Source organism: Lethenteron reissneri, chromosome 12 (assembly GCF_015708825.2).
Source record: "Lethenteron reissneri isolate LAM-NWPU_2019-01 chromosome 12, ASM1570882v1, whole genome shotgun sequence".
Classification (NCBI taxonomy): Eukaryota; Metazoa; Chordata; class Hyperoartia; order Petromyzontiformes; family Petromyzontidae; genus Lethenteron; species Lethenteron reissneri.
The window spans coordinates 10,950,214-10,975,568 of record NC_083790.1 but is presented as its reverse complement, the minus strand read 5'-3'; the positions used below and the strand labels follow the sequence as shown (position 1 = coordinate 10,975,568).

The 25,355-nt window shown below is 48.3% G+C and overlaps 2 protein-coding genes across 2 annotated transcripts in view; both read right to left on the bottom strand.

Moving 5' to 3' along the window:
* Positions 1-305: 305 nt before the first annotated feature.
* Positions 306-25,355, bottom strand: part of LOC133341887 (gamma-synuclein-like) — a 40,393-nt gene continuing 15,343 nt past the window's right edge. Inside the window, exons 3-6 of the mRNA XM_061550700.1 lie at positions 10,685-10,726; positions 9,810-9,940; positions 7,940-8,017; positions 306-4,705 (exon numbers count right to left, since the gene is read on the bottom strand). Of these exons, the coding sequence (XP_061406684.1) occupies positions 4,691-4,705; positions 7,940-8,017; positions 9,810-9,940; positions 10,685-10,726 (266 nt within the window). The 3' untranslated portion in view covers positions 306-4,690. The remainder of the gene's footprint in view (positions 4,706-7,939; positions 8,018-9,809; positions 9,941-10,684; positions 10,727-25,355) is intronic.
* LOC133341886 (uncharacterized) lies at positions 18,905-24,786 on the bottom strand. Its single transcript, XM_061550699.1, has 2 exons — positions 22,991-24,786; positions 18,905-19,185 (listed from the first exon to the last, which is right to left on the bottom strand). The coding sequence occupies exons 1-2, from the start codon at positions 24,290-24,292 to the stop codon at positions 19,171-19,173; spliced, it is 1,317 nt and encodes a 438-aa protein (XP_061406683.1). The 5' UTR covers positions 24,293-24,786; the 3' UTR covers positions 18,905-19,170.

Here is a 25,355-nt window from a genome sequence, read left to right as displayed (position 1 = left end):
TCATCGGGCAATTTGCCACACCGGTGGGCTAAAGTATTGAACTATTCGTCCTTTGTAAACGTGACACATTTTTTACTGTTTGGCCATGTCGGGTGGTGGAGGGTTACGACACATTTATAAATAACGCGATCTAACCCAAAAACCTTTAATTATGAATCAATTAGCGTTTACATGTGAGAGGAAACCGGAGCAACCGACACGTGCGAGCGGGCGCCAATTTATATCACGCGAAGTGTTAAAAAAATACACGTCGCACGTCACGTCACGGGAAACAGAGCACAATGAATCACACAAGCCACCGGAACTTCCATGAGACCTTCTTTATTCCACTAAATGGCAAATGTTTTGTTTTAAGAGAGAGTGAACGTATTCAGTTGCTTGGCATCTCACAATTGAACACGTTGGTTGCACACTGAATACGTAACACCCGCGTCCAAAGCACAGGCTCAAACGATGTCACGGTGGCAGCTAAGATTAGGTTCTAGGGCAAAGCCAATTTTGTTGGGACGTGATGGGATATTTGAGAAAGTGCCAAATGCAAATGTCGTAATCAGCTTGAAGCCATCATTGCTTTGTCGATTACAGGCCCATCTGTTCGACGGTAATGGTTTAATTTATGTTCGAATATTATTACGGAAATAACTAAAAACTATGCCCTGATGAGAGTGGCCTGCTGTCAGTTTGTGTTCGTAAATATAATTTGCGCATTTTAATACTTTAGAGATGTAATTACGGAGTTATCTCTCAGTGCCACGGACAATTATAATTGTTGTTTAATGCAGAGTGTGCCCGTGTGTGTGAGGGTGTGCGGGTCCGTGTGTTCATACACCTGTGCGGAACCGTGGCGTAGACGCTAAGATTGGCTATGCTTTGATCACTGCGACCCAGAGGTTAGACTCTTGGCCATGACACACAAATGGGTCCTGGCCTGACAATCCCACAGGTGGACTCACAAGACAATGTATTTCCTGGTGCAATGTGTCAACATCAGCAAGGGTGGGGGGGGGGGGGACAAAAACGAACGGGAGTTGGTCGTGCTTGCCAAACCACAGTCCTTAGCATGCCTTAACACTGAAGATGCTCACTAAAAAAACATTTTCCCCAACGCTCTACACAACTAAACGGGGAACTATTCTTGCCTTGGTATGTCCATGCACCTATTTATTCACTAACACGCTCCATATACTATTCTGAATGACACCAGGGGCACGATGTGCTTGCTACCTTGATTGTGCTCAGTCGCCCATTCATTTTGGTAACTGTGCACGTGCAATGCATGCATCTGGTCATTGGCAACACAATCATGAGCCGCAGAGTTTGTCCTTTCATTCATTTCCGGAGCTGGCAAAAACGAGCATTTGCTGCAGTGCATTAGCTCTAAATTCTACCCGTCAGTATGGGATAACAAAGAACACACACACTACCATGCACAAATATGTAATGCATTGTTCAAATACTGTAATCCTTAAACCCATTCACCACTATTTAGTAAAAAAGTATTTTTTCATATTATATGAAAAAACGTTTCGAAATTAATTTTTTGTAACAAAAGCTTTTAGTCAATTAAATTGCACACAACACGACATGCTAGTGTTTTCACACTCGAATTCAGCGTCCTATATTTAGAAAGGCTGAGGCCCACCGAGATTCATCCTCTTTCGCAAACGGTCGAGACGTGGGAGGGGTACCCAGGACGAGTTGTCATTATGGTTTAACAATTGGACGTGAGTTTTTTTTTTAAGTTTGTGAATTTGGAAAAGGCACCAGCTCACGAACGCGCGCTCTGGCAAAATGACGGGTTTCTCTGGTTCTTTTTAACGTTTGCATTAAAAGGTGATTGCACGCTTTTGTAATTTTCTGCTAGAAATCACCGTGAAGGAGATGCAGGAGTGAGTGAAACTGTGACTCCACCTGTACTCTGGCTCGAAGTGTGTGAATTCCGACCACTGGCGATACATATACATCCACCTGCTGTATAAACATTAAACGCTGAATAAAACACAGTACAGAGAGTAAGTGGCGACGCAAAGCTATGAAGGGAAATCTCAAGGCCATTTTGTTTAGCCAGGTGAGATACAACAAGAGGCCAGGATGAGTCTCACTGCAAGAGTTACCAAAGTCAAGAGTTTCGGCCATGTTGTTGTTTCACTCGCGACGACGCCTATTGGTTAACAATAAACCCGCCCCCCTGCAGCTTCGGTTGTGACCCAAACTCCTTTGCCAAAATACAAAATTTGGTTTGAGATTAATTTCAGCACGATTCCTCGGTAATGAGGTAAGCTTAGCATCTGCTAGATTGATTTTTGTTTAATAAAAACAAGTTCTGCGTACGACTTTAAATCATGGATTGGATTATCAGCGAATATAAGTTTACGATAATATCCAATTGTTTGGACATGGTTTTAATGTAACTAATTGCATGGCTTAATTTTCATCATTCTGTTTTATATTTTGAAGTAACTCATTTATGTTATGCCTCTCTAGAACCTGTTCAAATCCCGTTATGGGGTGGATCCAGCTCATTCTCCCTCCAGGGTGCATAAAATGAGTAGCTCTTTGGTGGACACAAGAGTCATCTTTCAGTGGAAAGATTGGTCCCACCACAAGTACAGACCTGTGTCAATCCACTGCTGGATGACGGCCTCTACACGTACTACTGTACATGTCACGGGGCTCCATCTGACCACACTTCACGCTGCTCAGTGCAGGTAGGTGAAAGGGAGTCACAGACGCGGTAGCATATAAGTACGGTACAACAATTGATTTTTTTTGTACTGTCCCTGCGGCCCACTACGTCGAGTTATTTTCTCAGATGGCAAACGTGTGAACCATTATTCGTCTTTCACTGGAATCTGCACTTTTTACGATGGGGTTTTTTTTTGCACATTTGTTTGGACAGATTTTATATCCCGCACCTTTACATCCGCACTTCTACACGGCACACAATTCCTCAACCATGCTCTCACCTGCTTCCCGTAACATGCGTATACACGTCTCGAATTGTACACATGCCGCTGATGCCCTCTCACCTCATCGTCGCCTCTATTAGTCACTGTATTTATTCCATCTTTGAATGCTTAGCCAATAAACCAATCGTCCGGTGGCTTCTCTCACGGGTCTCATCAGCACCGTCTGGCTTTAGGTCTGCACCCCGGTCACCTGCATCGGTAAACTACATGCCCTCCTCCATCCCGCACACGTGCCCCGCTCTTTGCAACCACCTGATGATACGTGCAGCACGCTGCAGTCGTGCTCTAGGCAACGTTCGAACGCTTCTCGCAATATCCTGCCGCGAAATCCCGAGAATTATCAGCAAGCATGCATTTTGAGACCAGATGCTTGTTTGATAAAGATGCTTCGTTGGAAGTAAAACTCACCTGATCCACACGGTCACGTACGTACAGATTACTACTACTACCTCAAACACCCATCTCATTACACTAAAGTTAACCTTTCTTCCATAGCGATCGATGTGGTCCATAAACATGCTTTGAACATACAATTGACAAAATCACTCTGGCTACATGACCCTAAAAGCCACTGGCCAAAACCACAACGTGGCGTCGGTTGCTCAATGCAGGCCTGTTTTAACATCCACAGAAAGTCTTGTTTCCTCATCATTGCCGAAGTGAGACATTCATCCGGTTGTCTGCATTGCTCCAGTTTGATTGGAGGAATCTGTCATGCATTCCATATTATCCACGGTTTCATGCATGCCATTTTAATCGTTCGCGAATGACTGGAATATCCATGCTATCACATATCACCTATTTATCACCTGGTTTCAAACACGTACATAAATAAACACTGGAGTGTAAAATCTGATTCCTGGTAATCTGGGCTACACATTTACGCATTGAAAAATATAAACTCTAAAATAATAATAATAATAAAAATACATCTGTGTATGCAAGTGCATGACCAAAGTATGCATTCAGTACCATTACACAGGGGCCAAATACAAATCACGGCTGCAATTCGCTCCGCGCAATTGTCTCATAACTACTCATGCATTAACGTTGGGCAAGACGTTTGGAGTTGCTGATTGGAAGAGACCTCTCAGCAACACGGGACACACGTTCTGTCTCTCGCTCTCCGACAAGCGCGGTGTCACCGACGCAACCTGGTCCCTGCATGCATTAGAATTCCGGGCACGCGTGGGAGAACGTCCGAATGAGTCCAGACGGATGGGTTTCATCGGTGTGTCACTTCCGTTAAGATGCCCAACAAAGCGAATGAAAGTCTAATAATAGCAACTGGGAAAGGATTGTTTTTTTTACACTCACTGCATGCCTAGTTTGTGTGGATTTGCATGCATGTGCGTGTAGCCTACATACGGTATTGTGTGTGTATGTGTGAGTATATACGCGTGGCCGTGTCTGCGTTGTGCGCGATGCATTTTAAACCTCACCTAGCTGCCAGTGTGCCACATTTACACGCCTCGCTATTTGCCTATTGCTACAGAAAGCAGGTAATGCCATCGTGTTGCACTAATGAGGTCTATACATTTTTGCTTAATTAAAACATCTAATATTATAGTTTACTCTAGTTTATTTAAATAATGTACCGCCAATAATATATTTGTTTCCAGTTTTAAAATGACGGACCGAGCACGGCCATCTTCCCCAGACCCCTCCCCTACCCATGTCGGTTATTTGTTATTTTATCATTTTCGATCTTCTGCGGCCTCTCACATCATGTCCGCCTGTGAATATAAAGCAAAGCACAGTTGTATACAATTATTTTAACAAGCTTACATTTTACTTTGAGCGATTTAAACCACGTAAAGAAGACCGTAATTCTCGTTCGTATTATCATCGTCACCACGTGTCGTGATGGGTATTGCAAAATCTGACCGTGTCCGTCTGGTGCTCACCAATTTGCATTGACTTCTGGTTGCCAAACGAACACATTAGGGGCCGTCCATAAATGACGTCACGCGATTTTGGACGATTTTTGACCCCCCCCCCCCCCCCCCCATTAGTCACACGGCGTCACAAAAAGTCAGACCCCTCCCTAAAATATGACGTCACAAAGCTCTGCCCCCCCCCCCAAAATAAAACATGCTTCAAATCGCTTTAAACTATTGTCATTGTAGTGCGTATTTAATGTGGCGCTGCACTCTGATGTTGTATGAGAAAACATTTATCAAAAAGTCTATTTCATTAAGTAGAACGTGTTGTCTATATTTATTTAAAGTTGCGCATTTTGATGTGACGTCACATTTCTCACACCCCCCCCCCCCCCGTCACACATCGTCACAAATGTCTGACCTCTCCCCCCCCCTAGGTGCGTGACGTCATTTATGGACGGCCCCTTATGAGGTCGCGCTCATTACACACAAAGTGCTTGCCACAAATGAACCACAATACCTTGCTGATCTAGTAAAGGAGCGTTAACCCCATCATGCAAACTCCGGTTATCCTCACAGCAGCGGCTTTTGGTTAACCGTAGAACAAAGAACGTCACCGCATCGCGTGCTTTTAGATGAGCTTCTGTGGCCGTCTGGAACGCTCTTCCTTCCGATATTAGAAAGCCACTGGAGCTATGCATTTTTCAATCTAGATTGAAAACTAATATCTTTAGAACTGATTTTTGTGTTTAGTTTGCTGTCCTTCCCCTGCACCTCCGATTGTCGCGGTTGACTACGTACGGTGCGCAAAAGAAGTTCAACATACGACATATGTATGAGCCATCTCCCTCCATAGCCGCCCTTCCACCCCGATCCCCAACGTTTCCAGAGACGATAAAAGAACGAGCACCTGCCCTGCCCATAACCCACAAACTATTCTAACCCAAACCCTTAAAGCTCAACAAAACACACTGGCCTGTCTGAGGCTAGTTGAGTCGAAAAGCTGCTAATGCGGGCTTTGACTATCAACAATCGTTGCATTGCTGATAGCCAGAGCCATTGAGAGATGGTCGTGATGAAAAACCGTTGATCCTAGCAAACAGTGAGGCACCAGAGTGACGCAGTTAAGGCCCGAAAGGTTGCAAGAGAAGGTTGGAAACACCGGTATTAAACAAATTATTTGGCGAGGCCGCGTTGGCAGTGGAGCACAAGCACAGTCAACAAAGAACTCCGTGCTTCTCGTCACCAACGCTGCCTTCAAATAACAAAAGTATGCAATCCGCCACGTTAACGGGCAATGTCCCATCTGCATGGGTTTTTTGTGCTACGAAGAAGCGCCATTGCCCAAAACGTCGCCGATTATGGATATATATTTTCTTCTTTTAAGGTCACGGTGTTGATAACGAGTGTGTTGAGTCCTTTGGAACGCGTATGTTGTGAAGTGGAGCACTGTTATTGGATTTAGTCATTTATAATTAGTTCGAACAATACATATGCATAATAGATGTTGTTTTGGGTTAGATAGCGTAATTATGAATGTTGTTAAACCCACCACCACCCCACGCAGCCAATTAGTAAGGTTTGTCACGTAAACAGAACATGCCAATTCGTTGCTAGTACAGCACACCGGTTGTGTTGGAGAGTAAACCCACAACATTTGCAATTCGAGTATGACGTTTCGCAAGTAATTACAACTAGCTTGATGCCAGTGTGGGTTTACTTTCCAACACACTGGTGTGCTGTAATCATAACGAATTGGCACGTTCTGTTTACGTGACAAACCTTTCTAATTGGCTGTGTCGGGTGGTGGCGGGTTTAACGACACATTTATACAGGGTGCTTTAAAAAAACTGTTAACACTCATATGGGACTGTCGTTTTTAGCGGAAAAGGAACGGATACTAGACTGTAACATGATAAAAAAATTTATGTTAATAGCTTCAGAAAGTCAAAGAGTACTCCACTTGTTCGCCAGTCATTGTCAACACACGTGTCCTGGAATCTTCTCCAGGTGGTCTCCAGAGCCCGGAGGCACATTGCTTGTGGTATTGTTGCAAATTATCAGAAGTGTTACGCACTTCTGTATTTACGCAATGCAACCCACAAAACCTCTTATGGATAATATTGGTCGCGATACATGTGCAGTCATTTGTCATTCCACGATTGGATTAAGGCCTCCACACACAAATGCTAGTCAACTGGGATTGTTTGACCATACTTAACCATGTTGGTTCGTGCGGGTTGGACAAGGCTGGACCAGCATTGGTTCAGATGCCACTCACCAGTGATGTGAGTCACGGCTAACCTATTCTTGTATTCGTGTGTGTCATTAAGGTAAATATAGAGTAGTGTCTATAACCACAGCACACCCATAAATGGACTTCATCATCAGCATCAGCTGTGATCAGTCCATTGTAGGATAAAGGTCTCCCTAAACCGCCACCATCTCTCAATGGATGGCTTTATGCACTGGGAATTTTTCAGTTTTTAATGTAGAAAGAGTATAAAAGCATACGCCTGCAAGAACACTTGAGTTCTGAATAGTGACTTACCATTAAACATGGAAACGTTGGGCAAAACGTTGGTTAACGTTGAACCAATGTTTTGCATGTTTACTGTGTGGGACAAGGAAAGGAGCGGGAGGACAAGGCCTCTAAAATAATGTTCCAGGTCGAGTTAAAGTTCTTATAAGACGTTGTGCCAACTTCAGAGACTCCTCTAACTTACGAACATTCGACTTACAAACTTTCAGAGATACGAACAAACCTGTCCGTATGTCCAGTTGCCTGTTCGGACCGAGAGTCGTAAGTTTCAACCGCCGTGCAATAGATGGCGGCGGTGGCATCTACATTTGCAGAACATAAAGAACCGGTGGCGTCTACATCTACAGGATATTATCCAACTTTTAAAGCCATTCCCCGTGTTTAGTGTACATGCCGTACAACATGTTTGAAATCGACAGGAGTAGCGTTGGACTTACGAACAGACCTCTGGAACCTAACTCGTCCGTTAGTAGTGGAGTCCCTGTGTTGATGCTTTAACTATTAATCATCTCATTGTACATGACAGGAGGATTGTTTCCACGTACCTGATGCTCCCCCTGCTGGGCAGGTGGCTCAACCTCCTGTTCACCTGGCTCCGCTCCTGGCTCTGCCCCTGGCTCAGTCTAAGATGAAAAGAAAGGGGGTTTTAAAGACTAACAGAAATTAATTGAAGCCCTGGAAAACTTAAGGCAACCTTAACTTGATGGGTTCTGTCGAAATGAACCGCGGAGCGCTGCTGTGGAGTAAAATATCTCAACAGTTAAAACATTTGTTTGTAAAACGATGATATCAAAGTGCGACATGAATTCTTACATAAAACCAACGACATTACATCGATAACTTGTTTTAAAAAAATACATCAATGGCATTAAGTAAAACTTCATGAAATTATGCCAAATATCGTGCTGCCCATCCTACCCTCCATCCATTCGTCGGTAATTTTGTGCACACGATTGTGTGACTATTCATGACACCCATTTAAAAAATGTGTTGTTAAGTCACGTGCATTAACGTGGCAGTTAGCATATAATAAGAATACTTAAATATCCGTCATTTACAAAGATGCCTCAGCGAATCTCACGACTATATTGTTTATCGGAGTGTCATCCATTCGGATGTTTGGCCAATTCCATTTACCGAATGTTATGGCTCATGGGAGGAAAGCAGAGAAACCTGAATAAAGTGCCGGCATACAATGTGATGAGACTCGAGGAACAAGGATTCAACAAGCAACTTGCTGTAACTACCCATCTCGCGGCAACCTTGCAGCCCAACAGGTTTTGGAGTTGTACAAAACCCGGGCGATCCCCCCACCCAACTCTTACGTCGTGACCGCGAGGTCACAGCCACACCAGTGCGATGCTGTTGCCGACATGCATGGCTTGCACTCGGTCAAGTCCATTGTTCCGTCTACGATTTTGACCGTCGAGCTGCAAAAACGTAACTCATTTCGTACGGACGCTTCAAGTATGCTGACAGTCTTTGCGGCGCTTCACTCCCAGCGGGCTCGCCGGGACAGCGAATATAAGTCGAGAGTGGCGCTTCAAATCACGTTTCGCGTGCCCACGCTGCGATCTCAAACCGGTCTCTTGGTACAGTGGTTTTTTTGCGCTTTAATCCAGCGCGTGAGGGTTTCCGAATGTTGATGCTGAATCTTGAAATGCGAGCCTCGAAACCGAGGGACAGGCACATTACATCTTCGCGTTTGCTTTGCTCGCCCATAAAACTAATTTTATGCGCAGAGTGTAAATTGGCTTTGACGCGCAATTCACGGCGCGCGCGCGCGCTGACTGAGAAGTTAAACAAAGCGGTAACACATCATTAACGCCGTGGGCACATTCCAATTTTCACTTCCTCCAGATGATACTGAAGGCCGTGGCCAAGTCGCGTGTTGATTATGCGTGTTAATGGGGCTGCAAACATGGAGCATCTAATATGTCAGATGGGACTTGTGTCCTCTGGGGACCAGCAAATCTCAATTCAAAAGAGCTCCTCCAAGCCATCACTTCAGACCAAATGAAAGGCACTCAGGTTGAACATAAAAGCCCTGTGGCTGAACACTTATACTGAACAGTCAACCCTTTGGTCAGTGTATGAGGCACTCAATTTCATAAGTGGCTCTTAGGTTATGTAAGGAAAGACTGTGGGCTTCACAAGCTGGGCTTTAATGCTGGCAGTGGCTTATAGACTGAGTGAGCTGTACATTTCACGATGTGATAGGAATGTTCAGCGGATGGTGGCCATACCTCCATGTAACGTCGGGCCAACGTTGGCATGCAGTTGGAACCGCTCGCCCAAAATTGCCCCCAACGTTCCGCGTTTCCTGTGCAACTGACCTAGCGCACTGTGGTGCTAGATGGTCTAACGTAAGTCAGCCTCACGGTTTGCTGTTGGCGTCGCGGCGTGCGTGCGTACCGGTTCCACGGGGATGCCTGCAGCTGCGGCGACATTCTCGGCTCCTTCCACCGTCTTGCCTGCCACCGTGTTGACGCCGCTCACGACCGCACCGCTCACAGCCTGCGCCGACTCCTTGGTCTTCTCGGCCACTGCACGCGAGGATGTGGAGCGAGAGCGTGGGAGGTTTGGGGAAGGGGAACAATTAACTGAGGTTCGTTTCATCGACCCCCCCCCCCAGAGGGATAATCGAATCTGTAAATGACAAAGACCCGTCATGAGACAACAACAATAGTGCAGGCCGGAGGGACGATGGGCAGGTTGACTTCGTGCCGGGACGTGAATTCACAGCTTTTACGACAGCGAGATCGCCGCTGCAATCACGGTGCGGTCCATCAGCCGTATTTCATAATAATTCCAATGCAGAACGAGGGAGTCCGTTTCGAGGATTGATAAGTCAATGCGTTGATGCTGGCCGGAACATTTGTAAGGGGCAGGGGGTGAACTCTCAATCTGCTCTCACAACGGGTGACACAGTAATCAACTTCGTGCAGCTTAACCCATATTACGGTTGGACAAACTTCCGGTAATGGAAGACAAAAACAAATTCTTAAATTATAAAAAATGCACAAACACCTTGACCTGGTGGCTCATGACTAAGCATGCAATCATCCTGCCTTGTGCATCGCCGCTTCATCAAATGTGCACAAAGTGTTTAAATAATGAACGCGTCGTGTTATTCTCCTCGTGGTTAATTTAGCATGTTTTGTTCAGGACAGGATGCCGTATAATCCAGCTAATGTAATCCGAAACGCTTAAGAGAACACATTTTGCAATTAACATTCATGCGACGGCTCCACTGTTAAAGTGGCGAGGGACACGTAGTGAGCACGTACCTGTGTTAACGCTGTTCACAACACCTTCTTTGGTTTTGGTGCCTGGCAAGCACAACAGTTTGAATGGTTAAACTCGTTGCATACACTTCATAAGCAATAATACGGCAAACGACGACTGATTGCAAAAAAACAGGTCACGAACGCATTTCTATTTTTTTTAAGGCTGCGTTAGCGACGAGTGAGTTGAGGTTTGTTGATGATGTTGTTGCCGATCGTGATTGTGCACTGCTGCCAACGCAGCAGCAGCATCATCACCAAATAATGTATCTCACGTGTCAAATAATGTATCTACATATCTGATCGAGTGGCAGTGAGGTCAGAGGACTCGACTCACAATCGGAAAGGTTTGCGAGTTTAAAATCAAGGTATTTGACGTTGCTCACTGCGCTTTTGAGGTTCACAAAAAGCCTGCCAGTTTGTCCGATTCGTACAGGCTCCTGGCACGGGAATGTGGAATTGACACATAGACTAAAGGGCCCGCTCATGTAAATGTGCCCCCCTCCATTGCTTGTTTGATCAGGGATTCATATTGACTTTGACTTCGCCATATGCTTATATGTCTTAATAGGATTTAAAATTACAAATGCTAACGCTGTGAACGTGGCACAAAAAAGCAATGATGGATCTCTGTGTCTCCTCGATTTTAGGCCAGGAGTACTAATGGTTCTACAGAGGATTACATCGTACTTAATTATAAAACGTTTAGAAATTTTAACATTCGGAGCGGGAATATGCCAAATTACACAAGAAACTAAAATTTACGTGGTGATGTTTTTTTTATCACGGTAATATGACGAGACCAGTAGCTTGTTTTTTTGAGAAACTGATTTAATCGTGGTCAGTAACCTTGCATCCAAACCTCGGCCCTGAAGGGAGGCTGCCTCAATTCGCTCTGACACGATCCTCTCACTCTGAACCACCTCGGACTTAAACGAATTGTGCGTGTTAACCATTTGCGCGCAGTAATTCATTCAGTTAGTATGCACAACCACAGCTACGGCACAGGGAAGCTCCTCGAAACTTGTTTTGAAAGATAAAAACAAAACTAAACGCGAATATTCTACTGGGAAATTTTATGATGTTAAACAAATTTTTTTTTTCACGAAACAGAAATAAGATCAAAACCCCCAACTACATCTTTCTTTTCGTTGGCAATACACACGGCTCGTTCAAATTCGAGTCGACACAATGCATCCGTGCTGAAACGTGGGCGCGAGGCCGGTCTCGTCTCCATTGGCGACTCTCTAGCCAGAGATAGAAATTCCGCATTTCCGTGTCAGGGGCAAGTCTATCTAAAGTAAATCAAAATGTCAACTGCCGATGAACTTCAGTGAGACTGCTACTCATGACTTTGTCCCCGAGAAAATGATTGGCTGAGCCAATCATCACATTATAATTATGATACAATTATGGCAGTTCCTCGAAATGTGGCCCATGTCAAATTTGAAAGTCAGCTATAAAAAAAACCAAGGAGGTTCTGAATGAGAAACATTAGGCCACAGATTTACTTAAAATTGCAATACTGCAGCCGCAAAGGGCTTTATTTAACTCTTTGACAGTGCTTTAACTTAATGTTTTACCACCAAAATGTCCCTCTGAGGTCTAAGTTTCAACCAGTAATGTCATTGCCCTATAAGTTTTATAGGGTCATACAATACTTGTTCCGGTGGGGCTACATTTGGATTGGTTTATTTCTGTAGGAAGAGAAATGTCCAGACATACACACATGCACATCGTAAATACTTTTAATTACACACAAATGACTGCTTAAATAGACGTACAAAAAACGAAAAGTGGCTTCTTGTTTCTCGCAGATTGTTTGAGGCAAAGTGAACATTAAAAACCCTGTTGCGTGTTTTTTCAAGAGAATGCCATTGTGCGGTAGTGTCAGACAACGTTCATCTCCTCTTGACGGCCCTGATAGTGCTTTCGTTTTAGCAGTCGATTACCCATTGTGACAAAACAGTAATAAATATACAATAAATATGCCCTCTGTTGCTTGTGCAGCATCCATAGCTGCAGTCGTATCTAGACGCTATACACATTCAAACTGAATCACATATTTAAAAAAAAAAATGTGTTTCAAAGTATCGTCTGCCTGCTCAAAAGAGCATGGGATGGTCCCCATTTTTCCTTGGCAGCAATGAACCAGTGGTGGAAAATTGTACGTGTTTCTGATGGGAGCCAGTCTATCTGTATCACAACCATCGTTAATGTCCCACATAGCGATAATCATTATATTGACTCCAGAGGTATCAAGGACATGCATCTTGTGAGCCACTCACTATAATCACTTACAGTACTATCTGGCCAGATGAAATATGAATTGTTATTTATAATTAAGTTGCAGAACATTTTCAAATGAGACCTGAGCTACAATACTCTAGAAAATACGTCACACGATATTGACAACCGTATTCACTCGACAGCAAAACCATCTGTCTGGTGAAATTACCCAGTGGCTGTGGCAGGGATTGAACCTTTGACGCTTCATAAGGTGGCCCAGTGGTGAGCGTCGTGCCGACTGCGAGGCTGCGCAGCTGTCTTTGCCATGTCGCCATTGGGCTTTGTCGCTTGAGATTCATGCCTTTGCAGCTCAGAGTAGTGGCGTACGTCCGTGTCTTGACAATAAATTAAACATTCATGACAACACGCCACCACACAAAATGAGATATTGACTGGCAGCAGCCAATAACCATCCCAGCGCTGTATCGAATTTAAGTATTTGTTATTTCCCAGGTCATTGGCATGGATGCAGTTCACTTGTCAGTGCAAGTCGAATCCTTATTTGGAATATAGAGGAAGGACGCTAATTGAATCACCAAAATGTGATTAAACATCCACCCTATTGACAGGTAGTGGGATTTCAGAAACAATGTATCCTGATCATATTTGTTTAAATGAGGAAAATCCTGAACTGGTTTTGACTTCACCGAGTCTTAGCAGCAGGTTGTGTCCACTGCAACAGAAGCTACTGGTGGATAATTTTCATGAACTTTCCAGAATTCGGTTGGGTGTTGTTGTGAATAGACCACACGACTGACATTCAGATGGTTGTGAGTTAAAATATTGCCTGTGGATCAACTCAGCCTAACATCCCTCTGGGGGGGGGGGGGGGGGGGGTCAACAAACCCATGAGCACTTTGCAGGACGTCAGTAGCCGTTGTTACATGCTCAAACTGGCCCCCGCCATAGGAAGGGAGAATTTCCACCACTGGCTCAAGGCCACTAATGCAGCCAAGCACCACCCCATGCTCTGGACACCTTTAAGCAGGACAATGATCCCCCATGTGGCTTTTAGCAGACTGTTGGAGCCTTTGTCTCCCCAATGCTGATGTTTACACACCACACCAGGTACTAATTTCAGTCTGAGTTGACTTAGGGGAAGCACACGACCAGTTCACATATTCACCATTGTTATTGGTGACGAGCGGGAATCGATCTTGGGTCACCGAGTTCGTAGCGCAATGCGCTACCCGCTTAAAGACGCTATTAAACACACTATTAGCGTCGCAATGGGATGTCACTTGGCGTTGTAAAAGCACTATCTTCCATCAAATAACAGCTCAGGCTCAAGAACCCTCCTGAATTAAAAAATACATACTTACGAGTTCGTAACATTTCGTGAACGAGTCAAAGGTCTGTGCTAACAATAAGCAATTGCAAAGCAGGAGACTTGCTGTTGGCATTCAGTCACTTTCCAGGCTCTTGCTGCTGGTTTGGTCACCTGCAATGGCATGCAGTGAAGTAGTCGCTGGTGCCCGTAGGACACAGCGTGACATACGTTTACTAATTTGAATTTCAAAATGTGAGCTAAATTAGAAACCATTCAAATGTCTCCCTTCGAGACTCCTTATCAGGAGGGTCCAGCATGCCTGTCAACCCCTTATCAGTGCCCTACCTTGTTACAGACCAATTCAGACCATATTGGTCACCCCGTGCCCCTTATACATCTCAACGTTCATCCTACAAAGTCCCATCACGAGGGAGAAACACAAAAAAAGACAAAACATTATTTTGCCAGTATTGAAACGACTGTACGCCGTATGGACCTGAAAACTCAATTTCCCTGGACAAGAATACGGCAACACCGTATGGGTTGACAGCTGTGGTTCAGTTTCCCATCGAGTATATTGTATGCCAAGACATCAATGCGCTCGCAGAAAACTCGCCCCTTACTTACGATGTTCTCGAATTCCGTGGTTCTATTGCCTACTTGCAGTGCGCTTATATACAACGAAGTTGCTGCCATTTTTACAAACGGCCGATGGATTGTGTGAGAAATATTAATATTTTTCGATGTGGAGATGGATTATATGTGAGGGAGGCAAATCGTCTGCCTGTTTATGTTGTTATTGATATTCTCCACGATGCTAATGATCATGTTGAGTCACGCATTCTGTTACTTTGCGTCGAGCGACGACCCCGTGGCATGGGGATGAGGTCCTCGGCTTTGGCATCGGCAGTTCAATGGCGGCGTTGACTTGGGCAGGCCTGGCTCTGCTTCTAAGGCACTGTGTGTCGAGGCCTTGAAAAACAACGCTTGCTGGCGTTGTATGCTCCCTGAGGCGCTGTGTGGGTTGTGTGAGAAATGTTTGTTAATATTTGTTTTTATGTGGAGACAGATTACTGAGGGAGACGTATCGTCTGAATGCCTCCGCTGCTCAAATGAGAGTGGCTGCAGTGCTCCTCTCTGTTAGGGGCACTGAGCCAGGGCCTGTGTGGTAAACCACAGAGCGGTTCTCCGTTTCATTAACTCACGAGGAATGACAGGCAGAGTTCACCCACCACTGGGATTTGTAAGAACTCGCAACCTTCAATTGTGAGTCTACCTCTGTGTATTTTAGGTATGTCAAACAGGTCACTATTGCAAACTACACTCATCCTGGCCTCTATAGAGTTCTCATCCGATTAAACAACATTTACTTGAACGTGACTAATCTCAGCACCACTTTCCCTGGAGTGCCATTACACTCTGATAATTGCAGTTGAATCAACCGCTCATAGCTCCTTGACGGTGGAATAATCTTACTTGGACCTAATACAAAAGGGTGCATCGCACTGGGCTTGATTGAATGTTGCAATAGACTAGTGGCATCTCACATGGAGCTGCTCCCTTTCCCAGTTTGTTGCTCAGCTATCTGCAGGGGGTTCAGGTAATGACATGAAATTTTCACTCGATAATGAACACTGGCAGAACAATTGGGACAAACGACAGGAATGAAAGCGACGGAGGACAAAGCAACTGCTTGGTTTGATTAACCAGTCTCTCCACAAAGCTTTTGTCAAGTGTCCCAGGGCTTCATCCTAGCACCGTGGCTGTCCGTCACTTATGCCCCCTGAATATGAATGAGGTCTCATGTTGGCACCCACTCCACTCTGCTTCTTAACGAGGCCACCTATTACCGTGACTTGGAGGAGCCTCCTGGGTGCACCGTGGTCTTACCGCAGCGGAGGGAATAGCACTCCGCTGTCAAAGCTCTGAGAAATGTTTGAGGTGCGTGGTCTGATGTCCCATGACACACTCAGTGTTCTCAATTCCATACTGCAGCCAAGGTCTTGCCATTGGTCTCTCAGATTTTGCCAGTCGCTTTAAATGTATCTGTGCATCGGACGTATATTTTAATTGTATTAAATAATCGTGCATGATGTCGCTCCTGTCCATCTCTCTGACTTTACAAATATGTACTGGGTGGAGAGGGTTAATTTTGAAAGGTAATTCATCTCTGATTACGGATTGATGTAAGTTTTAGGGGGGGGGGGAAGTATATTTAATCAGATATTTGGTGTTGTTTTAAAGAAATGTAAACTGGTAACTTTGTTTGCGTTTGCAATTGATAAAATGATTTACAGCCCCTCATCATTCCACTATTGAATGAAGACCTCCCTACACCGAGCTGGCCATGAGGATTGTTTGACCATACTTCACCCTACTGGTCAGTGTGGGTTGATGGGGGGGAGAGTACAGGACCATTTCAGATGTTAAGGGTGATTGTATTCACGCAAGCATTTATGACTGCCATGATAACATCAAACTCAGTTAACGTGATCATTTTGGTTTAATCTTGGAAGGGAAAATTATATTTCAATCCAGGGCCATAACGAGGCTTGCTCAGTGCATGAATGTAGATTAAGCATCAGTTCCCTGAGCCGCACAGCCATCAATTAGTAATTACCAATTAATTACACAGTGATACAATTGTGCGCTTCTTATAATTGTCTTGCAAAGCGTATAATTACCCGATATGCATGCACTTGATACTTGTTGTCATATCTCTCTGTTGAAAGGGACATGGGGCCCGAATCATGTTGCGTTTGGTTTCGTGTTTTTGCTGATATTCCGCAAAATTAAATTGCACCAAATTCCTGTTGCAGTTTTAGGCTAAAATTCCACTGAGTGGAATGGGTGGAGCGGCGTCTTCTATAGCCAATCAGCGGCTAGGGGAGTGGCTGCTGTCACGATGGTAGTCCTGCGTGACCGCCCAGGCTGACCAATCAGGCTCCGTTATTTTCACACGCGAACACACACAGGCAAATGTGTGTATGTATGTAGAACCTATTTCGCATCGTACGTGGCCAATCGTAGGTGCGGGGGAAGGACAACAAACCAAACAGAAGGATGTGTGTGCAATTGTTTTCTACCATTCGCCAAAAGTGCGTATTTTTAACCAGAAGTCAAAAAGATGTCTTAACGCCACATAAAACCAACAATGACGATGCTGATGCTGGTGATAATAGATACAAGTAATCGTTTTTGATTATGAGCTTAATGATGATAGTGGTTACAATTATGATAAATTAATATAGTGAATTAAAGCCAATTATGATGATTTATGAAGCTAATGAAGATAAAGAAAATAGATGATGTGACCCCAAATCTGCTAATCCCACACCAACCCTTATCCTGTGACGATGCACCACCTCTGGCCTCCGAAGCGCCAGATTAAGATATGCACACTCTACTGGACATCTGTGAAAAAGAGCTTTATAGCTCATCGGATTCCCCCAGTCGATATGAAGATTCTGATTCACTTAAGTCGCCGTGAGGGGGACAGGGGCACCAAAGAGCCACCACTGGTATTTGACACGGCCTGGAATTGAACTCATGTTATGGAATTCGTAGTACAGAGTGGTCAAGATGTCGTGTGACCCCCAATTAATTGGCCCCTATCAATTGTTTTTCCTTTGCTTATTCATTTCTGTTTTCACGCCCATTGGTATAAATGTTTTTTTTTATGTTTTAGAGAATTAAATGGGTGTCACAAGACATCTGGACCATCCTGTACAATGCGTGAGTCACTGCACCACCGCTCCCCACAAATCCATCACGTTCAAAAGCAGTGGATTGACTAAAGGTGTGTAAAATGATTTGTGAACATTGCAAAAGCAAGGATCAAATTATGTGAACCTTGGATGAATGCATCAACGAGGATAGTGCATATGGAAATACAGTGCAATGCAGGATTAGGTTTACAGTTTCTAACGTTGGGTCAGTCAGTGGATATGTAGTAAGTATATATGGAGGCTTGACGACAGGATCGGAGGCACACTTATTTATTACACCAACACAGTTGTACAGGTCACTTGGCTACAGGGATTCTCGACAGCTAACCCCTCTAACCTATACCAATTCCTCCACTACGGGACTAGGGGAGGCTATCTGTCCCAGCTTGGTTAAGCTGGGATCCCGGCTCCCTGAGTCACCAGACCAGCTTCGTCTGGGCTCTCGGGGCCACGCCACCGGCTTGCCCTGGTCGGCCCTTATAAGGACAGCGAGCCAGGGGAGCTCTGGGGCCTACACTAGCTGGTCTTCCGTCTTCTCTGGTTAAAGCTGAGTCCCGACCTCGAGCCCTCGAGCTCATCACCTTTTATAGGACTCGCCCCCGAGGGGGGGGCCCGTGGGGGATACACATGCGGACGTCGGTGCTAGCGCCACCCTTGTGTACGGCCGTAACCCCGCCCATTGTGTTTGTTGGCCATCCGTGGCCATGCATACTCACACCTCAACATACGTAGCCATGCGCAATTACACCTCTACATCACCCCCCCCTGTACAGCTCGCAGCCGTCCCTGGCTGCAAAAAAAAAAAAATCAGAATAAAGGTGCATCCCTCACAAAAACCCCGTGTGTGTGCCTCGCGTAATTTTTAACAAGAACAAGAGAACCTTAACAAGAACAACAACAGGAAGAGAGAGAGAGAGAGAGGAAGAAAAATAACCCGACGCACCCCCCCCGAATAAATACCCCAAAACCAACATATATACACACACTCCGGACGCCACCCCTCCCATTGTCCGCAAGGCCCCCCAACGGCCGACCTCACAATAGTCTGCGCGTTTTGGCGCGCGTCCGCGCGGCGGGCCCATCACAAGGGCCCGTCCTGGCACGCTCAGTGACGGTTGTTGACGGTCCGGGTGCAAGAGAGTCAGGCGTCGCTGCCGAGTGACCCCCGACCCCTCCGGGAGGGGTTGGTGGGTGTGGACCCGTCACTCCTGTTTCACCTGGGGACGGAACAGTTGGCGTCAGGTTAGGCGAGTGCAGCGACGACGGGGAGTCGGCGACACCCTCACACGTTTGGCCATGCGTGTGTGTGTGTGAACCACGGGGCGGCGCGACAAATGGTTTTAACCTTGAGGGGTGCACATACCACCGGCGCCTCCCCCATTTGACGCGAACACATTGCGGCCGCAAAACCTGCACGACCTCCACTGGCCCCCGCCACGGCCGTACCAATTTCGACGAGGTTGCCAGCGGCACCTGAGGACAGTGCAACCACGCCCTGTCCCCTGGTTCCCATTTGACCACCTGCACCCGCCCCAACCGAAGCCTCTCGTTCGCCTTCTGGCGGAGTTCAGAATTTTGCACGGCCGCTTCCCGCGCCTCAGACAATTTAGCGATGTTAAATTTAATGTGTTCGGACAAATTAGACTTCGCCGGGAGCGCCGAGAGCTTCAGCTGGGTCGCCACAGGGGGGTTAACTTCGCGCCCATACATTAAAAAGAAAGGGGAAAATCCGGTGGCCGCATGAGGAGCCATTCTGTAGGCCTGCAACACACCGGCTATGCGGAGGTCCCAATCCGTCTGGGATACCGACACCTGCTGGGACAGCATGGACGTGATGGTCCGATGCAGCCGTTCCACCATCCCATCAGTTTGTGGGTGATACGGAGAGGTCCGAACCTTCTCCGTACCCAAGAGGTCGCACACCTCACGTAGGAGTTTACCAGAAAAATTCCTACCCTGGTCAGTAAGCAGCCGTTCCGGAGCACCTTTGTCGAGGACATAGCCCTGGACAAAGGCCTCCGCGATGGCTGCTGCCGACTGGTTCGCCAGGGGCCAGGCCATAGGCCATCTCGTGAAGTATTCAACCCCCGTTAGTAAATACCTATTGCCCCTGGGCGTAGCGGGAAATGGCCCAAGTATGTCCAGAGCGACGAGCTCGTTAACCCGGGAAACTATTATGGACTGCAGCGGAGGGTTGGACCCCCTCGCAGGCGGCTTCCTCTGCGCGCATTGCGTGCATGACCCCAAGAGATCCCCCACGTCCTTTTCCATGCCCGGCCAGAAGAAATCCAGCTGGAGCGTGGCAAAGGTCTTGTGAACCCCCAAGTGCAGAAGCCGCTCATGAACAGCCCATACCACCTTACCCCTTAAAGCAGCAGGCACCACAAGCCGCTGGCGCCGGGTTTTTCCATCCCAGTGCATCAAAAGACCCTGGAACAACCCCCACGAGTCAACGTTTTCCACCCCCTGACCAGCCCCCCCGACGCGACGGCGCAAAGCGAGGAGGGAGGTGTCCTCCATTTGGAGGCGTCCCCATTCCGCGACCGGCAACCCCAGCAACGAATCCCTCCCTTCTTGCTCGATAGGACCCGAAGCCGAAGGTGCATCGGTAGCGGCCACGAGGACCGAATCGGTGGTGACGTTCGGGGGCCTACAACGCCCCGAACCCAACAGGCACGCGCACTCCGAAGTGGGTGGCAATCGTGACAGGGCGTCAGCGTTCGTGTGGCGGACACCCTTACGATATGTGGTGACAAAGTCATAGTCTTGGAGGATCTCCAACCATCGAGACAACTGGCCCGATGGTTGTTGAACCCGCAGGGCGTACTGTAGGGCCGCATGATCTGTACGGACGGTGAACCGCCGACCGTACAGATACGGGCGGTACTGCTGAATGAAATAAACAATGGCCAATAATTCCCGACGGGTAACGCAGTACCGCTGTTCGGCTGGAGACAGTACCCGACTACCGTAAGCCACCACATGCTCTACGCCCCCGATGAGCTGGGACAGCACACCCCCGATGCCCGTGTTACTTGCGTCAGTATCGAGCAAGAAGGGTTGTGAAAAATCCGGGTAATTCAACGGCGGAGCTCCCACCAAAGCATTTCTGAGGGCGCGAAAAGCAGCCTCCTCCTCCGGCCCCCAATGAAACCTGACTCCCTTGGACGTCAAGGCATGCAATGGTTTCGCAATCGTAGCGAAGTCAGCCACAAATCGCCGATAATACGACGCGAACCCAATGAAACTCCTGACCTCTCCCACAGAGGTGGGAGTCGGCCAGGAGCTGACGCATTCCGTTTTGGCGGGATCAGTGGATATCCCCGAGCGCCCAACAATGTGACCCAAATATCGCACCGATTCGCGGAGTAAATGACACTTCTGTGGTTTAAATTTCAAATTGGCAGCCCGCATTTTGAGAAAAACAGCACGCAACCTCTGGAGGTGTTCCTCGAAGGATTTGCTAAAGACGATGACATCGTCTAAGTAAATCAAACACGAATCCCATTGCAAACCTGCCAAGACCAATTCCATTAACCGCTGAAAAGTTGCCGGCGCAGAATGTAAACCCATCGGCAAACGGTTAAATTGGAAGAGGCCCTGCGGTGTACGAAAAGCAGTCTTAGGTTTCGATTCGTCATCCAGAGGAAGCTGCCAGAATCCAGATAGCAAATCAAGGGTGGAAAAGAATCGTGCACCGGCCAAGGCGTCGAGCGACTCATCCATCCGAGGAAGCGGGTACGCATCTGCCACAGAGATTTTGTTGAGACGCCGAAAGTCAACACAAAATCTCAGTGAGCCGTCGTGTTTCTTCACCAAAACGATCGGCGCGCCCCACGGGCTGGTGGAAGGGGAAATGATATCGGCGGCTAGCATGTCATCAACAGCCGATTTGACATGATCCTTTTCGGCGGGACTCAACCGAAAGGGATTTTGGCGGATTGGCGCGCTGTCACCCGTGTCAATATGGTGTCGCAGCAATTTTGTACAACCAATATCAAATTTGTGTTGACTAAAAACGTCAGCAAATTCGCTCAGGAGAACTCGCAGCTGCGCGCGCTGCGAGTCAGACAGGTCCACTGAACCCGCGCACAGCGCATCCAGCCATCCGTCATCAGAGTCCGAATGCGGTCGCGACGGAGGATCGGTGGATACCTGACCCACGAGTGGTTCCTCATAGGGCACCGGCGTTGCGTGTGCAAGCACGGTCCCTTGAGGAACCACGGCCGTTCGCGATCCCACATTAAGGACTGCAATGAAGGGGTCCCCATCCCCTCTCACCATAGTCTGAGCCGCGAGCAAATCGGGTCCATTGACCCCGGCCCGAGATGGACCCAACAAGACCCCCCGATCCGCAACCCCTGCATCAAACGGCCGACGCAACCTAAGAGGGACGAGCATCTGAGCCCCCGGAGGCACGCGCACAGTTTTTGTGACGAGCGCCTGCACGGTGGCAAACGCCCGACGCTCCGTGGTGGGGGAAGACAGAAATGTAACGCGTCGGCCCGATGGGAGCTCAATGCACCCTTGGTCAATAAGGATACGGATGGGCATTTTGGCCAGAAAATCCGTCCCCAACAGGCACGGAACCGCGAGTGAGGAGGAAACCAAAACAGGGCCGGATAATTTAATGTCCCCAATGCAGATAGTGGCGCGGATTTGGCCAATAATGCCCAGAGAGCCCCCGTTAGCGGCATAGCACGGCACGTCAACAGGGAGCAAGGGACGACTTTGAACGGGAAGGATGTTATAAATTAAATCAGATATAATGGTCGCCGATGCCCCTGTGTCAATTAAAATCCGCACCTCTACCCCATCAATGTGACCGACCACGACCGATGATCCCGCCGACGCAGCAACGACACGATGGGCGAGCTCCGACCACTGACCCGGTTGGAGCGCTCGCCGCATTACCGAACAATCGCGCGCGACGGACGGGGAATTTGGAGCCCTGTTTAGTTGAGCGCGTGAGTGTGTGTCGGATGTGTGCGTGGGCCAAACGTGTGAGGTGCCGCGACTCGCCGTATTTCTCTGCTGGAGCTTGGGAGGAGACGGCGTGGCGTCCTGACGAGGTGTCGCCCCGCGCTGACGGGGAGCCCGGCATCCAGACGCAACGTGGCCTTGCAGGCCACAGTTGTAGCAGCGTGTGAGCGCCCCAGATGACCTGGGCTGCTCCTGGCGGCTCGGTCCATTCCGATCCTGCGGTGCCGCCGATCTCCATTCCCCTCGCCGCTCCACCCCGCAGACCTCCTCCGATGGGAGGGCGGTGGTCGCCATGGCATGGCCGGCCGCCCCCTTTGCCGCCTTCCGACGCAGGGACCGCAAGCCCCCGTGGATGTGGCGCGCGACCAGCAGGGACGACATCTCCGCGTCGTCCTGAGCCAAGACGTTGACGTCCAGCTCGTCAGCGAGTAGCAGCAGCTTCTCAGCCACCATGGCATCCACTCCTTCCTCGTCCATCCTTGGGAAAGCAGCCTTTGCCAGAGCCAGGAGAGCCGTCCGGAAGGCCAGGGGTGACTCGTTGGCGCCCCGACTCCGATCGTGGAACAGCTGCCTGCAGTCCGAAGGCGGCCCATAGACGGCTGACAGCAGCTGCAACGCCAGGTGTAGAGTGGCGCGCTTTTCCCTCGGCGCCGAGGTGAGGGTAGCCAGGGCGTCGTTGTCCAGCATCGCTGGCAGCGCGCGTAGAGCCTCGGCGTCCGACCAGTTCGCCATCTCTTGATGAGCGATGAACCGCCTCTTGAAGCCGCCCCAGTCTCCGTCAGCGCCGACAAATTCTTTAAGAGGCGGCAGACGCTGTTGTAAGGCGGCGTCCGTGGCCGCAGAACGCTCTCCGTCGCTCCCCGCCGATGATACAGTGTGGGCGGGCCGTGCACATGGCATCGCCGGTCGCTCTGATGTTGACGCGCCGGCCGGCGTTGATGATGTCACGGCTTGTGCTTGGCGCTCAGCAGACACGTGACGCGGGCCGGCCCCGCCCTCCGCTCGTACTGTAGAGATGGCGGGAAATTTGACCGCGAGCCGCGTCGGGGTGGCGGGAAACGTCGCCCCGCGCCGGCTGCCGTCGTCGACCCGCGCTGCTCCTCCAGCCCCCAGCCGCGTGATCTCCTCCAACGCGGCGGCCGCGGCGTAGAGCAGGTCCGCCAGGCGGGAGTGGGCCAGCCGGAGTCCTTCGGCCGACGCATCCCCCTCCTCCTGTCGTAGCGGCGCGGGCGTACTCGGCCCCGGCTGCTCCGATTCGACCCCGGCCATCACTGGTGGAGATTCGGCCGCGGCGTCTTCCATCTCCGACTCCCTGGTACGTGTCGTCCCTCGTGTGTCCATCGTTGGACGTTTACTTCTGACACCAGATGTAGTAAGTATATATGGAGGCTTGACGACAGGATCGGAGGCACACTTATTTATTACACCAACACAGTTGTACAGGTCACTTGGCTACAGGGATTCTCGACAGCTAACCCCTCTAACCTATACCAATTCCTCCACTACGGGACTAGGGGAGGCTATCTGTCCCAGCTTGGTTAAGCTGGGATCCCGGCTCCCTGAGTCACCAGACCAGCTTCGTCTGGGCTCTCGGGGCCACGCCACCGGCTTGCCCTGGTCGGCCCTTATAAGGACAGCGAGCCAGGGGAGCTCTGGGGCCTACACTAGCTGGTCTTCCGTCTTCTCTGGTTAAAGCTGAGTCCCGACCTCGAGCCCTCGAGCTCATCACCTTTTATAGGACTCGCCCCCGAGGGGGGGGCCCGTGGGGGATACACATGCGGACGTCGGTGCTAGCGCCACCCTTGTGTACGGCCGTAACCCCGCCCATTGTGTTTGTTGGCCATCCGTGGCCATGCATACTCACACCTCAACATACGTAGCCATGCGCAATTACACCTCTACAGATATATGACAACACTAGCCAGTAGCTCATTGCCAGTGTCCTGAGATTCAGTTGTATTTTCTATCGTATGCAATTCCAAATGGTTTTGTATTTTAAGCCCTTCATATGCCTGGAAATCATTTTACGGTGTTGCCACGTCGAACACGTGGGTTTTCTCCAGGTTTGCCATTTTCCTCCCTGTTATGTAACAGGATGCACCGTCTGGTGCAATGTGCGATAGTAAAAAAAAAATATGAAGTCGCTCTAGTTAATAATAGATATGAAGTCAAGGGCACGAGGATGCTTTGTGACAGCAACGGTGGGCATGCCGTGAGCTGTGTACTCCACCCAGATATAGCTTGACAGCCGTGCCATCCCGGCGCAACCACTCATGCCCACTGTTATGCGACTGTGATTTATTGCAATTTTATTCAAACTGGTAACTGTGTTCACACCGGGGTTTTTTGTTTGTTTGTTTGTTTTCACGTTGCTTTGTCCACTTAGGAGAGCCACTGAATTTAT

Excerpts from the sequence above, each read along its gene's own strand:
- LOC133341886 (XM_061550699.1), bottom strand. The coding sequence starts at position 24,292 with ATGGACACACGAGGGACGACACGTACCAGGGAGTCGGAGATGGAAGAC.